This window comes from Melospiza georgiana, chromosome 4 (genome assembly GCF_028018845.1).
Source record: "Melospiza georgiana isolate bMelGeo1 chromosome 4, bMelGeo1.pri, whole genome shotgun sequence".
In the NCBI taxonomy this organism is placed as follows: domain Eukaryota; kingdom Metazoa; phylum Chordata; class Aves; order Passeriformes; family Passerellidae; genus Melospiza; species Melospiza georgiana.
Window position 1 is genome coordinate 58,349,800 of NC_080433.1, and position 25,609 is coordinate 58,375,408.

General features: G+C 38.3%; 1 protein-coding gene across 1 annotated transcript in view; it reads left to right on the forward strand.

The window, feature by feature from the left end:
- The window catches only part of CPED1 (cadherin like and PC-esterase domain containing 1), a 141,235-nt gene that overhangs the window by 14,146 nt on the left and 101,480 nt on the right, over positions 1 to 25,609 (forward strand). Inside the window, exons 4-5 of the mRNA XM_058022857.1 lie at positions 19,476 to 19,582; positions 21,449 to 21,524. Of these exons, the coding sequence (XP_057878840.1) occupies positions 19,476 to 19,582; positions 21,449 to 21,524 (183 nt within the window). The remainder of the gene's footprint in view (positions 1 to 19,475; positions 19,583 to 21,448; positions 21,525 to 25,609) is intronic.

The following is a 25,609-nucleotide window of genomic DNA, read 5'->3' on the forward strand; positions in this document are numbered from 1 at the left end:
GCACCAGTTAGATGTGATGGCCATGTTTGAGTATTCTTGCACACCTCAGAGGTATGAACTGAAACTGTGATGCCAATCTGGTCTTGGAAGTCAATTCAGGAATGGAAGGCTCTGAAAAAAGTACACAGGCTACTGATCTACCAGAAGAAAAATGGTGTGGTTGGATATTTCTTGTGCTAAAGGGTGTACACTTTGCATCATTCAGGCTTGCAGTATACTTCTGGAGCTACCAGAGAGCTCAGGTTTGCTTTGAGTTTTAACCAAACCAGATAATTCCGTAGACAATAAACTACAGTTACTTAGCATGCTTGAGATTGCTCAAAATTCCATCGCTAATTTTAAGTTTCTCAAGAAACTTACTTGAAAATGAGGTACATGTGGTTTTCTTTGGCAGGCTGCACCAAGAAGTAGTAAATTGTCTTATCTCACTCTTACTTCGATCTAGATTTGTAGTCACCTTTTGGCCACTCCTTGCCTTTCCATCTCAGAGTGACAAGACACATGTCTTACAGGCTTTGCTAATGGCAGATGGGTTGCAGAGAAAACTTGGAATCTCTGGGGACCATGTGCACCATGTCTGTGAAATACTTTTGTTTCAAATGGCCAAGGAAGTGGGCATGCCAAATTCAGTTTCAACTTATTAAAAAAAAAAAAAAGAAAAAGAAAAAGAAAACTGTACTAGATTTTCCTACAGTGCTGAATTCAGATTGAAGTTCTCCTGTACAGTTTTTACACTTCAAATATTGCTCCTGCAGAAATGAGCTTAACTGTGGATATTTATACTTTACAGGCTAGAATCAGTACTTCCTGTAGTGTTTTTCCAGTAATAATAATAAAAAAAATAATAAAAAGGTCAGGTATTTTCCAGAAACATCCCACAGCTTCCAGCAGATGTTGGATTATGTAAAAAAGTCTAATGCTTGCCAACTTAAGGCAAAGAGTAAGACTCTACTGCTGTTTCATGGCAGCATAAATCTGCCTTTAACTATTCTCTGTTAAGCAAGTGTCTAGCTTTAAGGTTATGTTTTAAAAACAAGAAATAAGTAATAGAGCATGTCTACATACCAAACCAATGATCTTTTCTTTCAGCTAAGCAAATTACATTCAAAGTTAATTTTCTTCCCTAGTAGATGGTGGGGTTTACTCTTCTGGATGGGATAGAACTCCTTATTTTGGAGAAGGGTATTTTGAGCTATGCTTTGGTATAATATTTTTCTAAAGTGTTATTAAAAATATGCTCCTTTAGGCCTCAATTAAAAATATATAGATAATGAACTATAAAGAGAAACACAGAGTATGAGTGCTGTGAAAAATCTAAAAAAATAGTAATTTCTTATTACTTGGTATTTCTTAGCAGCTCTATCGGGTTCTTTTATTTGTGTGCAGTCTTTCTTACTCATGTATCTTTCAAAGCTCACTCTAAATTTGAAAGGATTTTTTTGTTTTGAATGGCTGAGAGCCAAGACTCTAGCTAAGTCATATATGGAAAAAAATTCACCACAAAACATTCCTAACTTTTTTTTTGTGCTGGCCTGCTAAGAATTTTTGGACCAGTTCTGCTGCTGTTTGAAACCCAAATGTTACAGCTCTGCTCACTGATGTTCCAGAAAGATCCTCAACACCTGGACTGCAGCACTGTTCATTGCAGTCAGAGAGAAACATCAGGGGAATAGTTTTCTTCAGTGGAAATTTTTCACTTCTAACAAACCAACCAAAACCATTTTGTGTTTTGGTAACTAGAAAGCAGTTGGCTAAAAAGAAAAAAACTTTTTTTTTTAAATCATGGCAAAGAGACTGTGGTTTATGGGTTTGCTATCAAAAATCCATACAGATGTGTTCTGCCGTAAAACATAAATTATTCAAACCCCTAATTTTTCACTGAAAAATAGCTTTGTCAGTGAATTCTCAAGCAGCTTTGCTTGAACAAAAAGTAGTTGTGCTTGCACCATTTCTTAGCGATTAAACCCACATGGAGGGAAAATTCCATGGACTGGTGATACCTGTGCCTGTTCTGAGCTCTTTGAGACTTCCTTTTGCAGCAGCCCTAAATGAGCCAGTTTGCTGTAAATTTAACATATCTCTTTGTCTGCTGCTGGGATGGAGATAGAGAGGTGGAACTGCATTAGAACTGTGTTAGTAGCAGGTGATGAAATAGTCAGATTTTGCAGAGAGCTGGAATTACTACCTTGGGAAATCTGTTTTGACATGGTCAGTGTCTCCATTAAATATCTGTGGTAAATCTGTTTTGAAGTAAGCAGTTCAGAAGAAATTGCTGATGAGCAAACAGCTCATCATAACAGCTGATAAGAAAGGTACCAGGTTGTATTGGCCAGCACATCTACAAATGGCACATTTGTTTGGTCTGCCAGGTAGTGTAGTTGGTCTTCCTTCCTCTCCTCTGGAACAAGATAAGCCTTTGCCACACCTTGGAGGGGGTTGAAATTGGTGTCACAATCTCATGGAAAATAATAAAAGGGGCAGAAGGAGGAGTGAGAAAGCCCTACACTTCCAGGTTTACTCAGGGGAGATTTGCCATAATGAGCTGTACAAGCCTCTGGACTTCCTTGCCTCAGCCCAGGACAGAGCTGTGTTGCTCTATCAGAGATGAGTGGGATGAGTCACCTGGCTTCAGAGCCCCCTTAGATCCTCCCAGAGTGGCAAATACCAGAGAAGAACTTGCCAAATATGTTCCAGTGTCTTCTGCCTTCTTCCCTGTTCTTCTGAGAAGCTCTCATCTCTGTTACCACAGTAAAGATTAACAGGATGTGTGTGTCCCTATGACTCTGTGCTACCCTGCCAACATTTTCACAACATACTTCAAAAGGAAGGTTTTATCTCAGAAATTTGTTTCTCTAGTAGGCATTTCTGCCCTCCAAAAATAATATTTTCTAGTTACTGCCTGCTGCCTGAATCTTTCCTGAATTCCATACTTTGCCTAGATGACATCTTCAAAGATAAATAACCTACTTTTATCTTTCCTTACAGAGCCATCAGTTTTTCTGTCCTTTGCTGGATGTGCCTGCCTCATTACTCTTTGGTGACCCTCCCTTAATAGGCATTTCCCTAATTTCTCAATTCTTCGCCTTTACTAATAGTTATGCAAATCTCAGCAAACTTCAGGCTCCAAGAAATGTGTGCAGTTGTATGTTACAAATCTGACTGGCCAATTTTAATTCATTCAGCAATAACATGCAGAATTCTGTCATTACCACTAGCTCTTGGAGTGGAAAAGATTGTGCATAAGCTCAGTGGTAGCCCACCAGTTTGGCCATGGAAAAAAGCACAGGTATTCAGGCTGCTGACAGACTGAGTGCAGCATAACATTACATGCTCCCTGCTGCTTTAGAATGTTAGTAATTTGGTGGAAGCTCTTGCAATTGCAATGAGGGACTTTAAAAAAGAATCATAAACCATTTTCATAGTATTGCTTTTACATGATCATTTCCTATTTTTAAAATACTGCAGTTAAGTATTTAAAATTTACTATTGCCTCTTTTTGCAGTTTGAATGACATCCATTGAAGATTAAATTTTAGCCATGCCATTAAAAAGATTGCTACTGTACAAATATTGATGTGGGTTGGGTTTTTTTTTGTATGATTTGCTGTTCCATAAGATAAGTGTTGAAACCGTCTTAGCTTTGTTCAATATTTAGCTTTTCTGTCAATTTCTGTGGAAATCAATACCATTTTCATAGGGATCATATACTACATAGACACTTAAATTTACATATATTGCTAAGAATATTAGATCCATAGTTATTTCTTATTTTCTGACATTGCCAATATACACTGGATTATGTCCTTTTTTCTGCCATTTTAAGAGCATGCTATGTTTAAATACTTGGCTGTGTAAACTAAGCCCTAGTTCCTAGCTATGAGGATGATCTAGCTTTTTGCAGATGTGGGAGTGGTGCTTGGGTGGAGCTGCACCAGCAACAGGAAGGGATGATTGAGACAACAGACCCATGGGAGAAAATCTGAGCAAATCTTGGCCTTTCTTTTATGTGCTTGGGTCAAGAGATCTGTCTGGTATTTAAAGTGGCACTACTAGGTATTACAGCAAGGAGTAAATTCCCCCTCACTGATAGAGCCATGTGAATATATCCAGGTATAACTCATTTTTCTGTAAAATGGTGGTTTGGGAATTGTATTATTATGGAGTATAAGGCATCTGCTGCCCCCCTCTTAGCTCTCTGTAGACAGTTTATTTGCTTCTTTGTACACAGTGGTGGGCATTCCCTGTGGTAAAAGCTGGTGTTAGGGAATGTCAGGGAACATGAGGCTGCAGGAGCAAGCACAGGTGTTGATGTGGAGTGATGCAAAGTTTTTTGTCTCTCTGTATGTTGCATGACTGAAAAAATGGCTGGGGGGTACAGATTAAAGAAAATTCTTATTTGATTTTCCCCAAAAGCAATTTTTGAATCAGTCTTTGTCAGTTTTTCATTTTGGTTTGCTAGGCATCCTTTGGAAAAATTAATTTTTAAAGAAAATTTAGATTTTTCATGGAAGAAAATTACTCAGTTCACTTTGCTTCGCACTTCGAGTTACAAGGCCAGAAAACTCTGCCACATCAGTTAGAGATGGAGAAAACTAGGCTAGAAACTCTCTGAGTCACTGTCAGAACTAGGATGAAATCTATGCTCTTTCTGTATGTCTTCATGTTATTCCTTTAGCATATTGGATCACCTCTCACTGTTTTCCTCACTGTTCATACTTTTGACCAGAGGCTGAGTAGGAAAAGTATCAGCTTAATTGCTGACATCTGGCCAGCAGCAAGCACTTGCAGCAGTGCTCCTTCGTAAGTGCAGCCAGTAACAGTTTCCTCAGAGCTGCTAATTAGTCTAGAGAATAAACTGCAGCCATGGGTTTCAGAGGCCCCCAGGGCCATGGCTGGTGACTGTCAGACATCAGGTTTTCATTTTCCAAGACATACCATATCAGCAAAATTAGTGAAAATGAGAGAAGGTGCTAGAGACAGGAGGACACAGTGGTGCTCTCTCTTCAGTGAAGGCTGGAATGTTTGGGTGAACAGAGGTGCTTGTTAACACAAAGTGTTAACGAATTCTGCTGCCAAGGAAAAAAGAACAATCTGTTCATCATGCCTGTAGTAATCAGGGCATGATGTACTACAACAAAGTTGTTATTAGGAAATCTGTTTTGGGAGTAAAGCTCGTGAAGTAATCAAATGGATTCCCTGGAGCTGTGGAGCACTCAATCTTAGATATCTTGAAATATTAGGTGAAGAGATTTTGTTGGGTGTAGTGAGTCCCCTGGTGGGGTAACAAGATGGTCTCACAGACTTCTTGGAATATATGACTAGCCTTGAGAAAATCAGGCCGACAGAAAACTGAAGAGGGAAAATGATGATTTCTAAAGAAGATGGACAGATTTCAGGTGTGAATCAGCTGTGGTGACTCAGAGCTTGGAGGAACAAACAATATGTAGTTTAGAGCATCTTCTTAAAATGCAAAATAGTCTCAAACCCCCCAAAATTTATGAGAATATATTCCTGATGGGAGTGGGGAAAAGGGAAGGGAGCAAAAATCAGTCGTGCTTAGATAATAGCCAGCTGAACTTTGATAAAGTAGAAAGCAAATAGTGTATTGTGAAACACAGATGTTTTTCATGGGATGGCATGTAAAATAAGTACTAAGAGAACCAAATTTTCTCCCTTAGCAAATAGTTTTCTGTTGAGTTAGAAATACATCAGCAAGAGTAGGAAACATTAATTTTAACTTTTTTTCTTTTTTCCTTTTTTTCAATTTTTCAGAATATAGTTAGGAGGAGCCCCTACTTGCTGTTTATTTCAGCCTCAGACAAGTTTCCATGAAATCCAACTAACTTCAGCAAACAATTATAAAGACTAAAGGCCCCAAGGAAAATTTCTTGTGTGTTCTGTAAACATCTGGTTGCCATTTTCAATTACAAGGACCAACCCACTGAAGGAAGCAGTTTAGTTTTTTTGGAACAGAAATGGGACACTGGGGTTTTTGTTCTTTTTCATAGTGGAGAGTAAAGGAAATGTCAGGAATAGAGAGGTCACTAGATGCTCAGCTTTTATAAATACAAAAGTCTCTGAGAAAATTAAAGTAAATTGGAATCAGGTTCTGAAAGTGTAAACAACCCTGTGGAGGTAAGGTTAAATAAGCAGGACTGGAGATCCTAGCATGCCAGCAAAAGCACAAGATCATTCTGTCATAAGTAAGTAATTTAAAATAGTGTGCAAAATAATAATGGTGAAGCTAGCCACAGAAGTATTTTGTGGGTTACCATACAAATACATGTGTACATTCAAATCTAGCAGATGTAACTTTCCAAAATCCTTTTGGTTAACTGTTGGTACAAATATATAACCAACAGTATACAAAACTGGTTGGTTTCCTAATGCAAAATAGATGTCATGTGAGTCCTGAGCTAAGTTTTGACAAATAAAGCACACATTTTAGAAACACTTCTTTGTATGTTGTTAAACAAGGAGCTTCCTAAACAAGCTAAATCAGTAGAAATGTGATCCTCAGAGCACACTGAGTTACAAGTATGTAACAGATTTAATCGGCTTCCATAACATGGAAGTTCATTTAGTTTTGGGGAGGAAATGCATTCCAGAAACATACATTATCTTGATCACTTTTTAGTTTTGCTTCTAGCAATTAATCTCATGCCACACACATCATTGGTTTCAGTACAAGACATAAGATTCTGACACACACAAATGAACTCTGCTCTCTAATGCGATGCTGTGGTTTTGTGTTAGAAAATCTAAATGCATCATATATTTTCTAAACAATATGTATTCTTCTTCCTAATTACTAGCAGAACATGTTCATGCTTTGTAGAAGAGCACACAAACGATTTCTTTGTATTACTAAAATAAACCCTCTGTAAGATTGTACTGAATCCTCTGTTTCAAATGCACTCTTTTTATTTAGAAAGTGAAATTCTTTATTTGTCTATAACAAAAGCATAAGGACATTGAGCTCTGCCAGGTAAAACCAAAATATAGCATTTAGTCCTAAATGTACCAAATATATCCTTCTCTGAGTGTTCTATTTACTTTTTAAAAAGAACATACAGTCCAGTGGAGAGTGGTATTTAAGGGGCTGACTTAGAGATTACAATAATTAAAATGATACATGCTGATTACACAGTGAGCTAAAATTAAAACTTTACTGGAATAAATTATGTCATGTTAACAGAATCTGAAAAACACCAGTGTCCAGGAAGATCCACACGTTTGCCAAAGGAAAGCAGCAATGTGCTCAGCTACTGAAATTAAATAAATACAAAGGATTTAAGCATCAGTGTAGCTGCTTTGTAATATGCTAGCAACATGCAAATCCTGTAAAAAGCTTTGAGGTAATTTTTTTTTATAACTGTAGTGTGTCAGATAAGAAGGTAACAGCATACAATTGCTTTTTAAAGTATTTTTAATATGCTTCCCTTTAAGAAATGAACTCTGGCTCTGATGGGGTTCAAGCAGCAACTCTGGTTTATAAATATATATGTCTGTTCCTAAATGTCAGATAATTGTCTGCTAATATAGGTGCTGGGAGAATGTCAGTCAGTCTGGCCAGAAGCCTGTCACCGTCCTGCCAGAGCACTCTCTGGAAGGGATTGTTGGTCAGGACTGCTCAGTGATTTGGCTGCTGGAAGCTGTGGACCCTTTTTGATGCAGTCACTGGCTCTGAGCCCTGGTCAGCTGTGAGAAGCGTGCTGCTGCCTTTCATCACTGTGCTCCCATTTTAGGTAGAGGCATTATATACCACTGAAACAAAAACACTATTTTCTTTTTTTTTAACTTTGGCTACCATGACTGTTATTGGTTCAGGCAGCAAAAAGCTGTGTAGGCCTTCATTGTAATTTGCAGCCAGCCCACGCCATTCCTAGGTTCAGATTCCAACTCTCTCCAGCTGCATCCACTTTCAGCTGACAGCTCTTTTGAATGCTGCATCCCAAAGCCACTCCAGACATCAAAAGTGCAGTAGCCACCCACGGTTTAGAACATGTTTCTGAAAATTTCACACAATGTATTGTTGTTACGCTGGCTTATCTTGCATCAAAAGGGAACCTTTTCTTCATGATTATTCTACCCTTCTGATGTTCATTGTAGTCCCTCAGAGTTGATTTTTCAATGTAATATTGAATATTTTATTACACAGCCCCTGAGGTTGTCCATTTAGAGGCAATCCTAGTTTGCACAGATGTGAAAGAGAATAGAGGCTCCTCTGACTTTCTCAGAAATTGAAACCATTTCTCGTTTCAAGTTAATTATGAGATCCTTTGGATTTCTGGAAAAAAATATTTCATACAGAAAATTATTACTTAAAGTGACACACTACCTTTGATTAAAAAGGAAAAAACCCTCATATCATGACTTTCTATCATTTTTGGCAGGCATGTTTCCTTTCCAAACAATGCCAATTCTTCAAAACAAAAAGGCAAAATATTGAAGGAATTGGATTAAAAAGTAACAGTGGATTAGGTTTTGAGCAACTTTAGCTGGTAGCAGGATTAAAAAATATAGTCTTAACATGTTTCCTCAATGGCGCCTCATATAAATAAAATACAGTCCTCTGCTGATAGAGAGAAGCACAGAGGAGCTGAGTGCCGTGCATTTTAGAAAGTTTGAAGCAAATTGGTCAAGTCATAAAGTGTTTCTATAACAAGATTATTGTTGTAATGACTTTGTTTCTGACATTCATGGTAATGCTTTCAAAAATAAATATTTAGCTATAAAAAGGATTTTCAGTTTTAATTTATAGCAACTACTAAAAGTGTATATATAGAGAGAGCTTACAGAGTGTTCTGTGTTTTGTAAATACAAGATAAATCTGGCAGAACCACAGTTATTTTAGGTCTGAGAGAATACAGCTCAGTTGATCTGTTTATTGAAGAAGGATTTTTGGTGTAAAATGGAGAAATAAGACCAGATCATTTTTGTTTATTTGGAAGAAAACCAGTTCACAACATTTTTTTTCTGCAATAGGCAAAATAGAAAACATATCAGCATACCAAAATAATGTTCAACAGGCTGATAGGCAAAATAAGAACAAGATATAGCTATTTTGGAGCAAATCAAGAATCATTTTTCTGTCTAAAGGGGAATTAGGCATTTAAATATTTTTTTCCCATTTGGCTTTAGCAAGGGTATAAAAAACCTTTCTCACCTCAGGTTTCACAGCCACAGTGAGGCCAAGTATTAGTGGAGCCTGTCTAGAAGTCATTCTTCAACAAAAAATAATTGAGGTAATTTTCTATAAAGATGAGACTGAAGTCATGGACTTTAAATAAGTAGAGCTTGACATGTTAGCCCTATTTTCCCTTGGAATGTAGTGTTAGGGCTTTAAAAAAAGCTCTAAGGGTAGAAGTGAAGATATGTGAAGTAGGAGAAAGCATCAGGTTTTCTTCTTCCTTTACCCAACTCCATGGCACATATGATATACAATATTTTTTCTTTGCAAATCTAACAATATGAGGATATCTGTTGATCTTCAAAAGTGAGGTCTGACCCTACATTTCTTTAAAATGTTTGCAGAGATAATTTTAAGGTCTCCTTTAGAGTCCCTGTTTTATGGATGCTCTACATGGCAGTCCATATATCTGTCATGGACTTCCACTACCCCATGGCGTACCTGGTGAGTAGAAGTGAAAGGCAGAATGGTGTGATACACTGAAAACAGTATCTGTGAAGTGCAGCTGGAAACCCTTAGATTAGGCATGATTTAATTATTGCATCACTGTCTTCTGCAGTTTTGTCTAACTCATAAATCAAATGGGTCAATTCCCTGGTTCTAAGGACAAGTGACACAGTATGGCTCATGTCCATGTATCTAAACTGTTTTCCCTGACTGAGGGTGGCCTGCTTCTCGCTGAGTTTTAGGAACTGTCACTGCCTTAGGCTGTCTCCTGGGACATTGCATGGCCACCCAGGGAGAGGAAAACAAACACAGTAGATGATTGCAGGCCAGTGGTTGATCCTGTGTCCTGACACTGTTTATTTTAGCCATTGCCCTTATTCCCAAGCTTCTTTTTTTCAGTATTGTTTCAGTAAGTGTTCAGTAAGTGTCTTCTGGATATTACAGAACCTGGCACATTAACAAAGATAAGTATAGGTGCCTGAGTGCTCTAACTGTAGTGATCAAGGTCTGTGATTTGGATCTTAAAATATGGGGTTTTGTTTCTTGCATATGTGATCAAACATCATTATTTTAACATTGTAATTGGCATTCTCATTCATTGTAATTAGAATGAGACCGGACATTAAGACAAATAAACCCATTTACTCCTTAGCTGCTAATCCTGAGGCTGCTGTATATCCACAGAAGGGAAGAGGCTGTTTTCTCAGCTCTAGCTCTGTTTCTACCTTTTAAGGTATGAATTCTCATTAGTGCCATCATTCAGAGGGCTTCTCAGCTCAGGTACCTGATGTTCTGTTGCAAAGAGTGGGAGTGGTAGAAATGTTGGGGTGAAATGCAGGATGGAAAGAAATCACAAGCTGGCAATTTGGTTCCTTGGGAAGAGCTCCTCCTCCCTAGGAACTACTTTCAGATTGAATCTTCTTTCCAGCCACCAGCTCTTTCTGTTTGTTGCATGTTTCTTTCTAACAGCCCAGACTTTTCCTTATAAATGTAGGATCTGCAGGTTTTGCAATAGTCTAGTGGGGAAGGCGCCTCAGTACCACTTGTTAAGTTCTATGTACACACTCATCCAAGTTAAAATGTGCTTCCACAAGGTCCCCAAGGTGCTTTGGGGCTCCTGTTCACTCATCATGTCCTGCACTGTGGTGGAGTCTCCCCAGGGACATCTTGGGAGTACCAGGGCAGGGGCTTGTGTCTCTCTGACAGGGTTACTGGGTTACCCCACCCAGCATTGTGCCTCTGTGCTCCTTAGTGTGTATGTGCCTGTGCATGAGAGAGAAGAGTATTTTGTGGGCAGATCCCCTTCCTGCAGTGTCCCTGGGAGCAGCTGGAGCAGGGTGCTATTTGAATTCTCCCACCTGCTGCAGTTCCTCTGGGCTCCATTGTGCAGCCTGGTCCCTGCATGTTTCAGCTGCATGACCCCTCTTCCCACATGCACATTATCTCCTTCCAGATTTCACCTGGTTCTTCATGCCAATCTACTCTCAGTAGCCTCTTTCTAATATTTCTCAATCTGTCAGCTGTCTTTTTTGCCAGGCAGTTTCCTTCTGTACCTTCACAGAAGGTAAGAAAACACCTACACAGATGGATTTAGCTGAGCTTTGGTGGATCTGCGACATCCGTGCTTTAATTAGGTACCAAGTACTTCCATCCAAATGAAGGTTAGGTCTAAGTCCCACAGTGTGTGGGTGAGAAACATGTATGGCAGCTTGGACTGTCGTGGCTTATGTTGTGTATTAAATACATATAAAGTAAGAATTCCAGCATTTGGGAGCAGTTGGGGTTGTAAGTTATTTTTGATTGCATACAAGAAGAACATACAATATTGGATTATTAGGAGCATACTATTAGATTATTAGGATCTTTTAGTTTCACTGAGGCTTGCTGTGCACAAAATACCCATGTGTGTAGAACATACCAAAGTAATCTGAATATTAATCCAAATCATAGTGTGTAAGCACAGAAGTGGAATAACAGGCTTGAGTGTTTGAATTGCCCCAATGTGTTTGTCATTGGGTCAGAACTGCATATTTTCCTTTTATTTGCTGTTGAACTCTCCTAGAGCTCAGAAAGTATTTTGACAGCATATTTTCGTACCTTGACAGGTTATGCCGTGATAAAACCTATAGGTTGTTGGAGTTGCAGTCTGTAATACAACTCAGAGGAGAATTATTCTTAGCCTGACAGTCTTTTCTAGATAGACTGAGAACCATCTAATGCACCTGCCTTGCAATACTGCAGTATTCTTCTCTCTATGTCAGACTAATGTAATTTTTGAATGCACTTTTATTTCCAGTATTCTGCCTATTCTGTGGTTGCACAGAAAAGTATATGGATATAGTTTAATAATACTGCAATTTAATTTTTTTTGCTACCTTTGGTTATCTTACTGACAGTTATCTGCAAATTGAAAACCCAACTTTAAAACGTTTGCTGCAGGTCTGAAATTTCTTTTTTTGTTGTCTGCTATAGTGTGGTAATTTACTGATTGAAGAAAGGATTGTTAATCTATTGCATAGATTTTGATGTTAATGGAGAAAGGATTGTCCTGTCTGTTCTCCATTCTTTTAGTTATGCCTGCAATAGATTTCTTCTGCTTCTTTTAGAGAAAGTCATCTACCTTGTATGATCAATTGTTCCAGTAAGGAAGATGGTAACTCTTTAACTTGGTAGCTAACTCTTAAGGCAGTTTTAGAGTTTGAGACCAGGTGGAGAAACTAAAATATCTTTACATGTTCGAGAGTATTTTTGATAGAAACAGGTAGCTCTTGGCTTATAAGGCTAATTTTTTTACTTTTGAAATTTGCCTTTAATTGACAAGGAAAGCAGGCTTGAAACTAGTCTCTGATATAAATAAGCAGTAATAAAATAATTCTTTCAGGCAAGAGTGGAAGCATTATGCCTCTCCATTTGCAGTTAGACCCAATATCCCTCCACAGCACTTGCAGAATAGATACAGGATAGTCAAGCATTACTCTGTTTTTATGAGAGGCACTGCAAACAACTTCAAATGCCTATTTCTCTGCCTGACTTCTGAACTCAGATGTGACTGTGCATTAATTCTTGAGCACAGGGCAACGTTTTGTGCTAAGCTGTTCAGGGATAGATGAGCTGTCCTTGAAATTAAACTGATTCCATTTGGTTCACACCAGCCTCTCCTCTACAAAGAATGCTTCCCTTGACACTTCAAACCCTCTTAGTTGGGGAGTGGTTGAGCCAAAAAAAAATCCTGATCATCCTCAAGGGGAGTGAGTAGTGACTGTCCTCAGGATTCCTTCAGCCTTTTCCCTGGCAGCCACACAGCAACTGCACAAACTATTTTGTGAATGAATTGACTGTGTCCAACCATCTCAGCATCAATCAAAGTGTAGAGTATTTTTTTACATTTAAAGTACTCGACTGCAATTAATGTGACAATAGATTTTAGCCTAATTTGTCCAGCTAAGCTGGTGGTTATGGGGCTGTGTGTTATGGCACAGTAAAGTCAGTCTGAACACACTCTGAAACAGTGAAAGATTTGCATAAAGGCAGGTGAGTAGCTGCTTTCCAGAACAGTTCAGAATAATGTGAGAAACGTCACTATCTTGTCCTGTGCTATCACTCATGTGGAGTGATTGTTTCTTCATTGTTGTCATAGTGATTCCATATCGGTAATAGCTCATGACCCTCGAGGGCCACACCAAAAGAGAAATTAAAATGCTTCCAATAACTACTGCTTTTAGGAGAAAATTCCCAAACACCTAGGTGTGAGACATTCCTGTAGGGAAAGTGTTACAAATGAAGTAGAGATATCAAAAACTTGCAATAGGACATGTCATTAAGAAAGAAAAACTATTCAGTCAAACAAGTGGCATTTTGATATTTGCACAACAAGACAGCCAATCTGCTGTAACCAGAAATAGGCTTCAAAGGATATTTGCCCCTGGAGTGCTATCTGTGAAGCTCAGATCATTAGAGGTGTAGAATTCCCACATCCCCATACCCTGTCACACAGCCTGCCTGATGCTGCTGCTTGCTGAGAGGCTGAAGAGCATAAAATTCAGCCTAGAGTCCAGAGGCAGTCAGAGAGGCAGAAGTTCTGTCTTTCAGACATCTGTTTGTGCTTCCACTTTAAACTCCTGGCTAGCAAACTCTTGGCTCTCATAAATTGACTGCATGGCAGGGTTGAAGTCCAACACATTCCTCTGTCCAGTGTGAAGTAGGATTCGTGCACAAACACTACTTCCATAAAAACGTGCTTCCTCACCCCACTTGGTACAATCTGTGCTCCCTCCCTTACCATTCAGGAGCAGAGGAGGTTGACTTTTTTTTTCCCCCATGAATACTATGAGGACTCATGACTCATGAAGCTAAAACTTGCATTAATCTAAAGAAAAGTCATGAATTGAGATAGACAGTTTAACAGGAGATGCAAAAGCTGTGTCTGCAAGCAAAGCAAAGCAAGGAATTAATTCACCAGTTCCTGTGAGCAGACAGGTTTCAGCTGTACCAGGACAGGAGCTTTGTAATGGATGGAACCAAGCGGGTTAGTAGGGCAGACAAATGCCAGCTCTCTGAATGGATGTGTCTTCCCCCACTCCCTGCTCCCTTCTTCCTTCTTCTCCCAGCTTTTGTTGTTGAGCGCAGCATCATATGGGATGGAGCATCCTTTTGGCCAGTTGGGGTCGGCTGTCCTGGCTGTGTTCCCTTCCAGCCTCCCTGCTGCAGGTCAGCGTGAGGCACCAAGAAGGCACTGACACTCAGTTCAAACAGTGGTGTGTTGTAAACTGGTTTACAAATCAAAAAATGATCACTGTGTGAGTTGCTAGACAAAGGACTGACTCCATCCAAGTCAGCCCCTGTATGAGGTCTTCCACAATCTATCTTCTTTTTCTAACCCTCTACTGAAACCGGGGAACAGTGTTACTGGAAAGATATGACTGACACAAAATGAAGCAGAAGGATTAACCCCTGATCATTGTTATCACTGTAATCCCCATAAACAGGATTGGTTACAATTGTTGATATCTGCAGGGCTATTATTTAGAATTCTGTGGGGAATTGGCATGGAATAAATTAAAACTGAAATTTTAAGGGAGTGGATTCAACTCTTTCAGCATCAATAAATACTTGCCAACAGCTGAAAAGTTATATATATTTGCTTTGTTGGTTGTTTTGGTTTTTTCCTTTAGCAACAATATTGTATTGTTAGTTCATATGCAGTTTATAAATTTGCTCCTTCTCTGCAGTAGTGCTCTATGGCAAATTGTACCTCTTGATTTGATTTCATCTTATGAACTATGGCACTTTTAACTTGTTTTGAATTTGCTTGGGTTGAATTTGGACCAATTATCAGAATTATTTTGAATTCTGACCATGCTTTACAAAGTCCTTATGCTTCTTTCCATCTTGGTATCACTTGCTATTTATAAATGCAGTTATTATTCCATTATGCAATTTGTTACTGAAAATTTTGATCATAACTGAATGTACAGTGGAGTACCTTTTGAGGTTCTGCTCCAAGAAGGATCCACTTTGATAGGGGGTTAGACTTCATTTTTTCAAATAGCTGTGCAATCACCTCAGAGGTATGTTATGTGGAAGCAATGGCTAAAGACTTAGTAAAGTCAAATTGTTTCATTGCTAATATTTGCTTTGTTCACTAAATCGGTTACTCTGATTTCTGATACTTCTCTGTCAGAAGAAAGGAGACTACTTTTATGTAATATGCTCTTGACAAATGCTGGCTGTTTCTTGTTGTCTTCTTTTCTTCTAGTGCTCATAAACTGATTAATTTCAAGGTAGTGGTGTGAGCAAATGCAAAACTGCAAATTCACTTGAGATTAAAATAAAAACAAATACAAGTGGCTTTTTTTTCTTTTTTATTTCCCAGAATGAATGAAATACAGCAAGATAAACATGAAAGATGAAAATTTTATTTGATTTTCCAAGTTTTTTCATTTCAAATCTCAGGATGGAAGCCTTAATACTGCAAAATTAAATTTCAGCCTATAGTAATGACATTAACTTATTAATTTGATTAAATTAAATAATATACACCTGAGAGATTAAAATTACAGAGTTCTATGCATCCAACAGTTTTCCTGCAAAATGCCATAGCTCATGGGGAGAATGCGATCATTTCAAAACCTGGAATAAAATTACTTTACTTGAGAAATCACCTTCAGAAATTCTTGACTTTTATCTGAAATCACATTAAATCCTACAGTTTTCATTTGGTTTCTGTTAACTTTGGTCTAATATATCAGAAGACAAAAACTCTCTGCAGAATATTATACAGAAAAAGCTAAATGTTTTTATTGGTGTCTGCATTGCTATTTCCTCTGCTGCTAAAAAGCATGTTTGCTTTTCTCCCTAGACTGTTATCTTTTAAATTATTTTTCCACATTAGCTATTTCAATTATTTCAAATGACAAATCAGTGTCAAAGCCAATGAAAACAGTGCTATCTCATTGAAAATTTGAATTTGTATTTAACATCAAAATTCAGTTGGAAGTTATTGCTCTCTGAATTGAATAGCATGTTCTTTGACTCATTCAGAATAAAAGCTGATCACATCAGATTTCAATCAAATTATGCTGCACTTCTACTAATAGAAGTAGAAACTTGGGTTGATATTCTTAAGTAAACATGAGATACACATTGCAGGTACAAAACTTTTTGAGATGGGACTGAATGAGGGCTACAAAGACTGCAGGAGAGGAGAGGCTCAGAGCTGGCAAAAGAAAGGTGAATAAAAGCTTCATGCTGCCAGCATGTGTCCATCTAAAGCTCACTTTGCCTGCATAGTTAGATATAATTCTGCAGATGAGCATTCCTTGTGTATGCAAGGCCTTAATTAACAGACTGAACTAAACTATCTTGATTTGAAAAGATATTCAAAGAGCAGATGAACATGCAATTGCATATTCTCATCGTTACCGCTCTTTTACTTGTCCAAGTGCAAAATAATGCAAGGAGTAGAGAGTATCTCCATGAGGTGTGATTTGATGTTATCTAACTGATCTACAGCTCCTGTGTGCTGAGCTCCTGTTTTCTGGATAAAGCAAACAGGATTTCCATAACTGGAGACAAAGTTCATTCTGTGGGAAAAGCTTCATGCAAATTGCTAGTAATTAAATTTTTCAGATATGAAGCATTGTTTTTAACCTTCCCCCTCAAATGTCCTGTAAAAGCCTGCTTCTGGTCTGAAGTCTGAAGGAAAGCAGCAAAACTGTGTACAATGAAAATGGAATATTATTGACTTTACTAAAGCTTCTTAATAAAATCTCTAGAAACATTTTGAAACACGAGTCCTTCCATGCAGATGGTGTTTTTTATTAATGCCGCCTTTGTTCTTTGTCCTTTATTGTAGAATGTTTTAGCTCACATGTATCTAGCTTTAATTTATTTAACAGTAAATTCTGTGAAAGGGATCTTTGCTCCTTTGCATAGCCCATGTGATGTTGTTGGAATACGAATCACAGTAGCATTTTTTTTCCTGAGATATAGTTCTTCTATTATTAAATGTGCAGAAGAAGACAGACTGTTGGTTTCCTGATCATAGATGTTCATTTTCCACAAAAGGTTAAGCTCTGTAAGGAGTGACATGGGCAAATTTGAGGCAAGATGGATTCCTAGAGGAGCCTGTTCTAGAACTAAATAGCTGTTGTAACCAATGACTCTTGTTCTTGTTTTCCAATAATGTTTTTTTCAGGTATAGATTATGAGGAATATATCAATACATTTAAGTAGGAGTCACACTGCTCTGTCACTCTGAATCTGAGAGACAGCACTAGGTGTACACTGTTTTTCTAATAGGAAGTCTCCTGACTTCTATAAATAGACATGTTTCAGTTCTGATTGTTCTGTACTGAAATAACTGGCTCGAGTTTTAATGACTCTGAATAGAAAGCACAAGTAATGGCAGGCATTCAAGCTCTCCTGAACTATTTTACTTCCTGGGCACTGGCTCAGAAGCACACCAGATCTGAGGGTACATTTTCCTTTTCTTCTCTTAGGTGCCTTCATATTGATCACTCTGATGTATCCTAAAGGCAAATACACAGTTTTGCATATCCTCTGGAGTCAGGGATCAAGTTCTTCCCAGGGCAGGATGTGTCATAATAAACAAGGGAAGGAAATGAACTGCTTCTGAGAAATGGAGTTCCCTCCAGCTCTCTTCCAATTTGCACAAACTAGGCATTGTGATTTATGTGTAATTATAATGATTTATTCAAAGGTGTTTACTAGTCAGAGGCATAACATCTTGCTTATCTGATAATTACATAGCTGGTGAGGTCATTGAGTAGATTGTTAGCACTGCCAGACTTTTGCACTAAAGTGAGGTATTTGCTTGTACATTTCTTTAATGTTTTGTTTGTTTGCTATCTGTGACATTTTTATCTACCTGCAGGGTTTTTTTTGTTGTTTCTTTCCCAAAGAAGCATGTAGTGAATCTGTCTTGCCTAAATTTCATATACCCTAATTACTTTTATGCCATAATACTGGTTCTCATAATGTGAAATTGAAGGACTTGTTACAGTAATAAATGCAGTGTAACTGAAAATTGATCTCTTCAGCTTTGTCACACTGCTTATAAACATAAAAAAGTGATAGTTACTTTCATAGTCCTGGATCCATTCTACACAATCAGTTCATTACTGTACTTAACATAAATTGAGTGTTAAATCTCCTTAAGTGGAATTTTTACCTTGCTTGACATTTGTAATCATGATTGGGACAGGAAAAAAATACATTCTGGAGAAAGAAACAAAGGAAATAAATAAAATAAATACCTCTGCAGGCCATCTGTGGGACAAAATTAAGGGGGTAATCTAATAAAATTAAGAAGGTATCACAGATGGATAGCACAAAATGGAATAAAATACATGTAATCTTCCCAACTCTGGGGAAAAGAGCCAACCAGTCCCTGAAATAGCTATTTTCCAGAGAGCTTTGTGACCTGATTCTGTACCCTTGGATGCTGTACTGCTTTTCTGACTGCCCTTTCTGTTTGTAAGTTCGTTATTACTGATTATCTTCCTGTCAATGAAGTAATTTACCCTTTACTGAACATATTCATTGTGTCCTCAACAGATGTCATAATTCTGTTGTGAGCTGCCACCACCCCCTCTACCTGGTCCAGATAACAAAGGCCGTATACAGAAGAAAACAAATGACCATGTGACCAAGGTTATTTGAAGCAACAGTGGCATTTCCACACCATATCACATGCTGAGATATGAGCAAGTTCAAGGCCTGTTTGTGTCTTCGGGTCAGCTTTGCCCCAGGAAGGAAGCATCACATTAGCTCGGAAGCTTGCAGTCTAATTCCCACTTGTACACCAGTTCTAGCTCTGGCAGCCTGGTGTTTAATATCTAGGAATCCACTGCACCAAAATTCCTGCTGCTTGCAATGGCATGAAGGGTAATGCTTCCTGTAAAATTTACTTGTCATTAAAGAAACCCCTCAGAGGCTCGCATTGCATGTACTGGATACATGTTATAAGCATGCATGTTGAGGAGTTCAGAAAAAAAAAAAAAAGAACAACTCAAAGCAGCATCATGTTACCAAACTTTTAAATTTCTGAATGTTAAACAGGTCAAGCAGCAGGATTTGGACATCAGTAGGCAGATATATCAGGGAATGCCCACTGTGAAACATCTAAATATAATTCCAGATCTTGAACTGTGGTAGCAGATATGTCTTTTATCCTTCTGCCACCTGCAGCTCCTCATGTAATTAGCTCTCCAACAGTTTGCTGTTCTTCAGAATATCACTCTTAAGTATTTTTTATGCGAATAAGAATTGCATGATATCTTCTTTCTCAAAGTGCTTATTTTCTTTCTGGATAGGTGGTATGAACCCTTGGGATCTTTTCATCTGCTTATCTTCCAGAAAAAATGGTGGTACTGGCTGCTTTCAAACAGAAGATTTGCATAATCTAGAGCTTTTCCAGAAGGTATGAGATTATTATGTTATCCTTTGTGGGAATGTAAGGACAGGATAGCCCAGATTTTCAGCCCTCACTCATAAAAAGAAAAGTATCAAATGTTTATTTTATACTGCAGCAACATGTTTTAGCAAAAATGAAGTTTTTTCATGTTTTCTATTTACTGAGAAATACTTGTCAGGTACCAACATTGCATTCCTTATACCATACCCAGTTATCAAAAGCAATTTCTCATTTGAACATAGTATGGTAGTTTGTTGTAAGTATTTCAGTATAAATACTGAAAATTGTTACAACTCAGTGTCAAGTTTTCCTTTTCTCTTCTTTAGCTTGAACTTTTGCATTCTTGGCCACCCTCAACCTGCATGTCTGGCTGCAAAAGTATCTACAAGGGAAATTATTTAAGCAATTTTCCCTATTGGAAAAGAGAATTTAGAAATGGTGAGAAACAATTAGAAAATGCATGCAATATTTCAGGATGAGAGTATAGACAGAAGATAGAGATGGATTAATTTAGGCTTCATATCTTATATCACCACTGAGTTTCACCTAATGTAATTCCTCCTTTGTAAACATAATTTAGGCACTTCTCCAAACAGTGACAGTGCTCCTACAATTGATAATGTGTAATCTGGACCAAGGCCTTCAAGGGAGTTCTTTGCTCTGGCATTGCAACCTTCTTCCTCATGGTCCAAAGCAACAGTAGAACCAATTATCGTGGTATTTTCAGGATTGCTTTTTGGTTTTTTCTCACTTGTGCATGTTGTGGGCATAGTTTAGGTTACTTAGATATGTAATTTCTAGTAAATACCTGACCTGTTGATAAAAATACATGAGTGATGTAAACTGAAATCTTTGATAAAATGTAACCAAGCTACAGATCCAGTTTGACTCATATTTTAAGTAAAAAATACTTAAAATAATAATAATGGCAAGACTCTAAATTATTGACTCCAGCTTGAGGGTCTGAGAGAAATGGAGCTGCTTTTAAAAGGTGCCTCTGGTGATAAAAAAATCCTCTGATGTCCACAAAGTCAGAGCTTTGAGCGTGTACACTGGGGTTCCCTGGGACAGGATACATATCAAAGTGTCTGCAAAGTGAATTTTTTATGGCAGTTATAGTTTGCTAGAAATATACACGCTTTGAATATACTCAGATAATAAAGCACCCCAGGCTTCTGCAAACTGCTTTTTTTTCATTCTGCCTATATTACCATATCTGAGCCTTGAATGCTGTGCAATATAATAATCCTGACAGCATGCTGCAATGTCCAGATGTGTCACACATGAATAACTGAGACACAAGGTGATCAAAGGAATTGTCCAAGTTCTCTCAGGAAGTCTGCAGCAGAGCAGGGACTTAAACCAGATGGCCCATTCCTCTGGAAAACTTTAAATATTGAACTAAGATTGCTTGCTGCTGGCATGTCCATGCCAAAGTGCAGCACAGTGTTTTGCTGCAGAGCCTGCCTGTGATGGAGCTACATTAGCTCACTACTGATCCCAAGCACAGCAATTCCAGAGGCACAGGGTGTTTGCAGGCAGGGAGAGACTGTGGTTGGTAACTGCACAGAACAGAGAAGCTGCAGAGACTGAAAAGGGGACAGGGAAGGGTCAACACTCAGCAGCCAGAGGCAGAGAGATAGGCCTAAAACTTTGCATTGCTATGAACACGGAGGAAGAGTCCACACCTTAACTTCATTATTCTGACATTGCAGGGAGGGCAAAGTCATCATTTCCTCTTGACACTGATGGGAGTTTTGCACATGAGGTGTCTCTGATAAATTAAACACAAACCCATTGAAGGCATTTTCCATTGAAGAAAAAAGAGCACTTTTTGAATTAAATCATTAAAGCTTCTCTTTTTACATACAGGTAAACCTACTTCCAGAAATCCAGCATTTTCTTTGCAGAAAAGAGGGATTATGCCAGATAGCAGAAGCCTTTTCAGGTAATCTGATTTCTTCAAATATGCTTATGTGATGATGATCTTTTAATAGTTGTCGTAGGAAGTTTTTGAAATGAGACTGTCAACTTACAATTCTATTTTACTTTTAGTCATGAATGCATAGAGGGAAAAAATAAAAGACTGATAATCCATTTTAAACACACTAAAATATAGATTACAATTTTACAGTATCTTTCCAGGTAAAGACATTGCATTTTTCAGCTGTTGCATATTGCAGAAATAATTTGGCTATAAGTGTCTTATTTTTGGACTGGTTTGTGTTAATATAGCATACTGGTATTTACACTTCTGTGCCCTGGGTTTCGTGTAATATGTTTGTTCAGCTTTACAAAAATGTTGTGGCATGGAGAAGGAGAAGGAGTCAGAGCTTGGTTCCTGTCCAGACATAATTTACTGATAAAAAGCCTTTATTGTGTATTAAGATCATCAACCAGAAAAGTTTAAAGGTTATGGGCAAATTTCCAAAGAATTCTAATTTACCATGGGTAAAATCTATGTTTGAATAGAAACTGGAAAAAAAAAAAACTGTTGTGCACTGTATTAGGTCTACTTAAACTTCCTTATCTTTTCCCCTTTTTTATATCTATGCTAAATTTAACACAGAAGGAAAGGATTCATTGCATCTCATTTAGCCATTTAGAAGTATGTGTCTTCTGAAAGCAGTATTCTAGTCTTCCATTTAAGTCAGTGGAGAGAGAGAGATACCTACAAATGCTACTTCGTTTTATCTTAAATTATGTATTTAAAATAGGAGTGTTAAATTAGTCTTTGTAGATATTTGCTCCCCAATTATGTCTCACCACTGCCTAGAGAAATTGGTAGGCCCTGCTCATGTTGTAACAGATTGCCTTCAAAAACATTGGTTCACCCTGCTGCTTGAAGAAAGGCCAATTGCAGTGTTTTTATGATTTTACTACCACAAAACCACAAACAAAAGAGGTACTTACTACACACAGAGCTTTCTCTTTAAAATATGTGCATTTTCACTGCTGCCCATAAACATGGTACAAGCCACTTTGTATGTGACCCTTTTATTAAGCCATTCAGTGTTTTCTCCTGTACTGGAGTTTACGTGGCAAGCTTTTGGTAGCGGGGGGTGCACAGGAGTGGCTTTTGTGAGAAGCTGCCAGAAGCTTCCCTGAAGTCCAGCAGAGCCAATGCCAGTCAGCTTCAAGATGGATTTGGTGCTGGCCAAGGCCAAGCCCATTAACAATGGTGGTTGCACCTCTGGGATAACATATTTAAGAAGGGAAGTAAAACAATTGTACAACAGCTCCTGGCAGGAATGTGAATTTAAACTGTGGTACGCACTGGAGTCATCTCTATCTAGACCACACCTTGGTTTCAAACCATGAATTAATCCCATTCAGTATCACTGGATGTAACCTGTAATTTAGAATGAGTGGAACTCATCCAGAAAAGGTGAAATTATAATCAGAAGGGTAAAGAATTTGATTTCAGGTTCAGTGGACAAAAAAGCATAAGTTAGAGCAAACAAGTCCAGAGGTGAGACTTCAGAGACTCCCCCTTCCATTCATCTGATAAGGCCAGCTCTTTCCACTTTCTTTTGCTTGCATTCTCCAACAGATCTCTCTTTCCAACAACAGCGGAGTTGAAAATTAGGAGGATTTTTTTGATCCTCAATTTAAAAATTATTCACAGAAAGAACAATTCTCATCAGTATTTCCTCCACAGAACAGTTTGTTCTTTTCAAATCAGTTATATATTTTCACTCCTGTGTGTTTGAGTCAACAGCGTTTCTCTGCAATTCCTGTTACAGAGGATCAGTTCGTTTGTTATTACTGTCATTTAGTCAGTCTTCGAGGAGCCAAACAATTTCCTGTAAAAGTTAAAACACAAAGAATTATGTTCTCTAATTAAAGACATAGTAAGCTGTAAAAAGAAACATCAGGCAGCAAGGCTGAGAAAATGGTATACAGGATTTACTGTGGCAATGACAGTGTTTATGTTGATAAGCAGTGGTAAAGTGGTTTGGGTTTTTTTGATGTTATTTTATTTGTTGTTGTGCAACTCTTAAACTTCTAGGCTTTGTATTTAAGACAGCATGACCATTCTCATACCCCTGTTGTATAGGAAAGAAAATTATTTCAACAAAATACCAGGCCAGTGCTTGTTTCTTTGCTCTTTCTCTTTAATGGAAAGTGTTCTTGTCAGTCTGACATTTCATTTTGCTTCTACTATCTCTGTGGGGTGGGGGGAAATAATGCATATACCAATGATGACTGCTTTTTTGGGAAAGAAGCTGGGAAGAGAGAAAAGTTAAGAAAATTAGTCTGGAAGAAAAGTAGAAGAGAAAAAAGGTTAAAAAATACATGGTGTGTGTGTGGATAAATTGGATTACCAGGGGATTACCATCTTCCAGGGTTGCTGGAAGATGGGCATGTGGATTTGTGGCAGTGGATTTGTGATGAGACATTAGAAGAGTAACAAATCTTAGAATTCAACATAGAAGAGTCCTTGCTGCAGTCTGAGAGGATTGTTTGAACTTCTGTTTTTGCAGGGCAATTGGCCCAGTTTTTACTCAAGTGCCTGATGTCTGCTCACTATATGGGACTTAGGCCTTGAGAAGGTTCTGGTATAACTAATGGAGAACCAAGGAAGGCTCCTGGCATTTACTGCTCAGGTCAGCAAAAGTTGCAGTAGCTGTAGGGATCTGGAATTAAATTTTAGTGCAAATGACCCAGACCTGGAAGCTCTCTGAGGCTGGAGAATGACTGTCAAACAGATTTCAGGTATTCATACCTGGTAATTCAATGTATGTGGCTTTAGAACTGGGCTTGGCTGCCTCCTGGAACTACTCCCAGCCAACAGATGGAGAGGACTAAAGTCCACAATGTGAGCAGAATTGCCCAGATTCAGTATAGAACACAGGGAAGGTATCCTGATGCATGCACAACAAATACTATATTTGACAGGTTTTGCCTTGGAAAGTAGAGGAACTACTTATAGCATTGCCTCCCTAATTTCCCCATTCCCTAAGGAATCCACACTAGTCTGTCTTTCCATGTAAGCATTTCTCTCATTTCATCACTTCCAGTGCCCAGCCCGTGCCATGCCTAGCTTCTCTACCTGTGCAAATCACTGATCCTTTTTTAAACTAATACTTCTGTCATATGCCTTCCTTCTGTGTTTCTGTTTATTAGTGTCCCTAGTGTAGAGACTTTATGAGTGTCTGCCAGCCTTGTGTGCTCCCATGTTCTCTTTCTGGGCTGGCCAGCAGCATTAACCACACAGAAGGTCTTGGGATAGGCATGAGCCTAATGAAATTGTATGGGAGGGAGAGCCAAGATAGTCCAGCTGTGTGACACATCCCACTCTGTGATGTGTTTATGGTCTGGTGCTAACCCTGTGCTTTCTTCTCCTGCTGCCTATCCCCAGTGCCCTTGGGTTACTCTGGAGTCCACATGAAAGGTTATGACCCGGGGGTAGGAAGCAAACTCAGTGAAGGCACCTGTGGAAGAGAGAAGTTATAGATCAAATTTATTTTCTGTTGTAACAATGCAACATCTCTGAGACAGGAACTTGACTTTTTTATAGGGGGATGCATTTCTTTTGGCCCTTACAAATACTTGCACACCAGTTTTGATCAGGTTTGTGCCTATTACCTTTCTGCTACTGAAGTTAATAAGAGCCTCAAGAGTGGCCAATAAAACCAGCACCTGATTTTTTCCAGTTAATTAGATTATAAACTATGTGGGGCAGGAATTTCATTGGTTTTACAGCAGTGTCAAATCTCAGCTACATAAGAGCAGCAACATAACAGCAAATATTAGTAGTTTGAAAAGAAGTAAAGCAGCTAAGTTAAGTTAATTACTTGGCCTATACTCTTCTATAATCTATCCTGTCACCAGTACAGAATTGTGACTCTAATCATGCAACACTCAGCCACCATTTTCACTGAGTTGCTTTTTTCAAAGTTTTATGGCTTATCTGTGTAATTAAGTTCTAGTATGAAGGGTGCACACAGAAGAAGCAGCCCTTCTGAAAAATACTGGAAAAAAGCCCCCCGCCTCTATCTTTAACTCTTAGGATGCTTTAGGAATGAA